Source organism: Pteropus alecto, unplaced genomic scaffold, assembly GCF_000325575.1.
Source record: "Pteropus alecto unplaced genomic scaffold, ASM32557v1 scaffold8, whole genome shotgun sequence".
In the NCBI taxonomy this organism is placed as follows: Eukaryota; Metazoa; Chordata; class Mammalia; order Chiroptera; family Pteropodidae; genus Pteropus; species Pteropus alecto.
The window spans coordinates 21506509-21511993 of NW_006494609.1; the positions used below are offsets into that span (position 1 = coordinate 21506509).

The following is a 5485-nucleotide window of genomic DNA, read 5'->3' on the forward strand; positions in this document are numbered from 1 at the left end:
CACGGCCAGTCAGCCAGGGCCTGGGCTTGGCCTGCCCAGCTGCAGACCAGAGAAGGTCAAGAGGCCTATCTGTTACCAGCCCGGGTTGGCCCGAGGGACACCCAGGCCAAGCAGGAGCAGCCTCTCGGATGAGGACATCTGTCACACTGAGTCGTTGGTGCATGTGCTCAGTTGTTCACCAGCTTCCCGGTCACTTCTCCCCGTGTCTTGAGAGCACCCCTGTGTCCCAACCACCGTCCATTTACTCAGCGGTCCGCTTGGCCACCTGCCCCACATCCCCACTCGGCTCCTCACTGCCCTTCAGTGCATCTTCATGCATTGTCCCTCAGACGCAGCTCTGCTGGTCCCCACCGGGCGGGACCGAGGTCAGCTGTCTGGTTCCAGGCCCTCTCGCTCTGGCGCCAGGCTGCAGACGGGCTCGGTGGGCTGGTGTGCGGGCGGGTCCCGCGCCCTCGCTGCCTGCAGACTCGGCGGGGGACTGTGCCAATTAAACATTTCTGAGGCTGTTCGGTGGTGCTGCTCTGTGGTTGTGGGGCTGGCGACCAGTGTCCCTGCCTCTGGCTCATCCTGAGGCCAACCCCTCCAAACCTGTGAGACCAGCACTCCCGCTGTGCCGGTGGGCACCCCGAGGCCCAGACGGCACACTGGCTGGATCCACGCCTTTGGCCCTTGGGGCTGGGGGGCCTGGCCTGCCGAGTCCATCTGCGGGGGGCTTCAGCAGCCAGCAGGATGCCTGTCCTGGCCACTCTCAGCCCAAATCCACCCTTTCTGAGCCAAAGTGGGTTCCAGCTTCCTGGCCCTGCCATTATCCGGATGCCAGGCCGTGAGCCCCCAGCCCATGGGGTCCTGGAGGAGGGTCAGTGCCAGGCACATCACACAGGTTACCGTAATAGCCTGAGGCCAGGGGAGGAAACCGCACAGAGGGAGCTGGGCCTGCTCAGAACCACACAGCAGGGAGGGTGAGGAAGCTGCAGCCTGCGCTCCGAGGCCCAGCCCTCTCCCAGGCACCATGTACCTTCTGGTGACAAGGCCATCGGGGGCCAGGGCTGGCAGGCACAGCACAAACTGTTGGGTCCGCACGGCAGCAGCTCACCGGTACGGCCAGCCAGAGCCTATGACTGCACTCACTCCCTCACAGACACTGGCCTCGGCCTGTCTCTGGTTACGAGAACCTCCAGTGTTCTGGTCACCCCTGGACCAGCAACCCCCGAGACCGTGAGCTGTTCAAGGCAGCGCATGTGTGATTTACAATATATCCAGCTCAGGGCCTGGCACACAGCAGGTGTTCAGGGCGTGTGGAATGAATGAATGAATGGATGGATGAGTGAATAAATGAAGTCCTGTAATAGTTCCTGGAAGTTCATCCAGCTCAAAGAGGCTAAGACGCTCTGGCCAGGTGCTGGGAAGAGGGTGCCAGCTAACACAAGTTTTCAAGTTCATTGAAACTCAGACCCCGTGTGTCTACTTCTGGCAAGACCTCTAGAGCGCCCACTGGCTCCAGCCTCAGAAGCAGAGTTACTGGCAGCGGTCCTGCTCAGGGAGGGTGGGGACCAGTGGTCACCGAGCAGCTGGCTGGTCCGTGTTGGGAAGTAGCTTTGAGGGAAGGTCCTTGTTCTCTACCACCTCTAGGTGGCAAGGCCCTTTGGATGCAGACCCAGCCGCTCTTCAGAAACAGGGCGCTGAAGGGAAGGAAGGGCGGGGGTATGAGGGGAGGGGGAGGGGAAGGAAGGGTCCAGAATCACAGTCTGGTGGGAGCTGGGTCTTCCCACTAAATGGGCTGCCTTCAAAGTCCAGGCTACACTTGAAATCTGGAATGGGAGATGAAGGGTAGTCACCCAGAGGTTCCCACAGTTGGGTGCTGGCCACTGGGGCGGACTGGCACACATAGCTCTGTGAGTCCGAGTTGGTCTGTCTGATGCTGCTGAAGTGATGTCCTGGACGCTTGCTCCTTCGGGCGGCTCGGCCACTGGTCCGTCTACCCGGTTCCCCACTGCCATGCAGTGTCATGTGCTTTGTCCTTCAGACATAGGTCTCCCCACTAGACTGGGGGTGAGGTGCAGCAGGGTCTGACAAGTGGACTCCGGGGGCTAGGACTCGACCACCTCCTCACCTGACACCCGCTGGCTGGCCTCACCTGTCTTCCCTGGTCCTGGCATCTCTTGGGAACTTTAAAGGCCACTGATTTTGAGCCTGAGCCTTAACCAGCAGTGACCCTGGATGAGTCACCTGCCCTCTGACCCAGGGCACTGCTCCCAAGACCCCAAATGAGTCTCGTTTTACAGGGGAGGGGGCCCCGAGAGGTTAAGTGACCCACCCAAGGTCACATAGCTGCCACAGCCCCCCCTTTTTTGCGCCCCGATGATTTCCCCTCTGGCTGGTGAACGCTGCTCTGGGGACGTCACACATTTCCTCTGCACACTTGTGCCTGGGATGTGGGCGCCAAGGAGCAAGAAGTCACATCAGTTGCCCAGGGCCACAGAGCTGTACCGTCCTCTGTGGGCGGCTCCCCTCCACGGGCTGCAGCCAGCCAGGTGGCGGGGGCTGGGGGCTGAGCCAGCAGGAACCGAAGCCAGGAGCTGCAACACGGACAAGGCCGTGCCGCACCCCTGAGCGCCTCCCAGCAGGGAACCCCCCGTGCCTCGCGTGAAACGTGGTCCCTCTGTGTGCGTGGGGACAGCAACACAAAGGCCGGGACAGGCCCGCTCTGTCAGAAACTCGCCGTGTGAGCAGCCACCTTCCCTTCTCCTAAGCCTCAGTTTATGGGTGAGCAGAGTGAGGCCGTGGGCGCCATTCCGTCTGGGCCTCTGCCCTGGGTCTGAGCTTGTGGCCTGGCTCCCGCCCACGCGCCCACTGCCTCTGACCACCCACGGCTGGCTCCCACGTCCACGAGGCGAGAGCGCCCGTGTGCGGTCCCCACTGGGTTGCTGGAAACACGAGATGAGGCGTGAGGGCCGGCGCCAGGGAGACCACAAAGTGCCAGGCGGGCAAGGGCTCCTCCCGGCCGGCTGCTGGGAGCCCATCTCTCAGGGCCACTGCGCTTCCAGGGCCATGCTCCATCTCACCTACGTCCCTCTACGACCCCAGTGGACTCAAGTGCCACCCACGGAGGGGCTGCAGGTCTCGGCAGCAGGCGCAGCATGGCCCTGGGCCTGAAGTGGGGCCTCTGCGCCTCCTCAGACCCCAGAAACACAGCCACATGGTGGGGCCAAAGGAGTTTTATTTACGCCAACGAGCAACATGAGGGCAGAGCACTCGGGAGTGGACACTGTGCCTCCAGAAAGGACAGATGCTCAGCCCAGGGCCTTCCCTGGTGGTCCTTCCGCTTCCCTGGACTACACAGGGCACATGGTCCAGGGCTGCCATGGACACATGGCTGACGGCCCAGGGGGCTGATGTGCACTTGCTAGCCATGTCCATCTGCCTGGGGCCACATCCACCCACCTGGGGCCATGGTCACTGCCTGGGACTACGTCCACCCGCCCGGGGCCATGGCCACGGCCACCGCCCAGGGCACTGCCCCACGGAAACTTCCACACCAGTCAAGTGTCAGACAAGAGTATCTGCAAAGGCAGCTGCCTCCTCACACGTCTGGCAGAAGCGGAGTGAAGCGGCCCCTGGTTTTCAGGACGCAGTGTCAGGGTTATTGGTGGAAACAAAACATTAGAATGTTCAGGGAAAAGAGTGTGATTTCTGGAGGAGAATCCAAGTGTGGCCTGGAGTTTAAGTAAGTAAACTGGAAAGTTTCTTCCACAAAAGACTCAATTTAATAGGAGTAGCCAACTCTGGCCAATATTCAGGGTTAGAAGCAGCTTTCAAGTTGGGAGAGCTCAGTCAAGGGCACAGCACAGCTTCTGCCTAGCAAATCTTTTTTGGGGGGCACGGGCTGAAATGCATCTTGTGCCCATTAAACTTTCCCACCTCAACTTCCCAAAGCACTTTTGAGTTTTATAATAATGGCGTTTGGATTCTGCATATGCACGTGGAGAGTACAGGTTCTCTGACGAACAGGTCTGAAGAGCATGTTTGGAACCGTGGGATGCTTTCTGATGCTGTCCTGCTGTGGCCAGAACAGGCCGCCCGGGGGACACTGCGCCAAAGGCGCCACATCCTGGGGCTGCTTTGTGGGACAGACTCCGGCGGGACTTTCCTGTCTGACCACGCTGTCAGCCAGCACCCAGTCAGCTGACAGCGTTTCGCCCACAAGACACAGAAGGGATGACGTTACAGGAAGAAAGAGGCACGGGGCTTGCAGACACCGGGCCCAGTGACACCGCGGGACAGGGCCTGCGTGCAGCGGTGATTCGATTAGGCTGGGGTTACTGGTAAGTCATGTCTCTTCACGTGCAGACACAAGACGAGTGTCACTGGAAGTCGTAGGACAGCTTCCGGGGCGTCATGAACTCCTTCACGATCTCGTCCGTGACCTCCTTGCGCCGGGCCTGGTGCTCTGCAATCAAGGGCTGCAGCACCTCTATGAGCGCCTTCTTGAGCTCGCCGGTGAGCATGGCTCCGCTGCTGTAATCCTGCCAGACCAGAGGACGGGAAAAGGCTCCGGCACCACCCTCCTCGGCACCAGCCGCCCACCCGCCAGCGCTCACAAGTACAACTCCCTGTCCCTTAGACTACGCTCTTCTGGAAGACTGGAACCCCGCCCTGCTGCGCAACTGACTAGCATGGTGAGAGGAAGGACAGGGGTGCTGCCCCCCACGCCCTGTGGGCCAGGCCGGGACTCGATACACCGAACAAGCTTCCTGCTCCAGCCTTAGTGGCGTCTTTAAAATCTTCGCCGAAGCATTTTCACGTTCTGATTGTAAAGTAATATGTATTCATTGAGCAAACTTAACGAGGTACCCGAAACCCAGCGTAGCGGCAAGGTGAGGCAGAAATGCCTGCAGGCCCGGCACGCAGAAGCCGAGGGCCGCTGTTAACGTTTGGCATAATTTTAGAATTTGTCCTGGTGCATCGTATTTAAACATAGTTGTTCTTTCTGCATTTCCAATGTGATGTCCTTCAATCGCTATCAGACGCATATTATCCGGTGTCACTGACTCTCCCGCCTGCTTAATCGTGCATCCTGCAACGACCTGAGCTCCTGCGCCCTGAACCTCCTGCTGCCCTCATTCTGAGCATCTGTGTGGAGCCCTTTCTCATTCAGGATTACTTCCTTGGAAACCATTCCAAGAACTGGAAAACCCGAGGCAAAGGCTGTGACTACTCTGGGCCCTTCACGCAGGTGCCGCCAAGGCCTGTGCGGGGAACCCCGGACTCCACTGGGGGAGCCCGAAAGCATCTGGCTCACGATCGTCACACACACAGCAGCAGCACTTGTGGGGGGACTGTATGAACTCTGACGGTGCTTTAACTTACATTTCTCTGGTGACTAGTAAGACGAAGTCCTTCTGTGTGGCTACTGAACCAATAGCAGTTTGCTTTCCCTCTCTCGAGCTATCTGTTCGCGAGGCTTCTTGGCATATGGGCAGAGGAA

The 5485-nt window shown here is 59.5% G+C and overlaps 1 protein-coding gene across 1 annotated transcript in view; it reads right to left on the reverse strand.

Moving 5' to 3' along the window:
* Positions 1-3200: 3200 nt before the first annotated feature.
* WARS (tryptophanyl-tRNA synthetase) overlaps positions 3201-5485 on the reverse strand; it is a 26541-nt gene continuing 24256 nt past the window's right edge. The window contains exon 12 of the mRNA XM_025042123.1: positions 3201-4622. Coding sequence (XP_024897891.1) covers positions 4362-4622 — 261 coding nt within the window. The 3' untranslated portion in view covers positions 3201-4361. The remainder of the gene's footprint in view (positions 4623-5485) is intronic.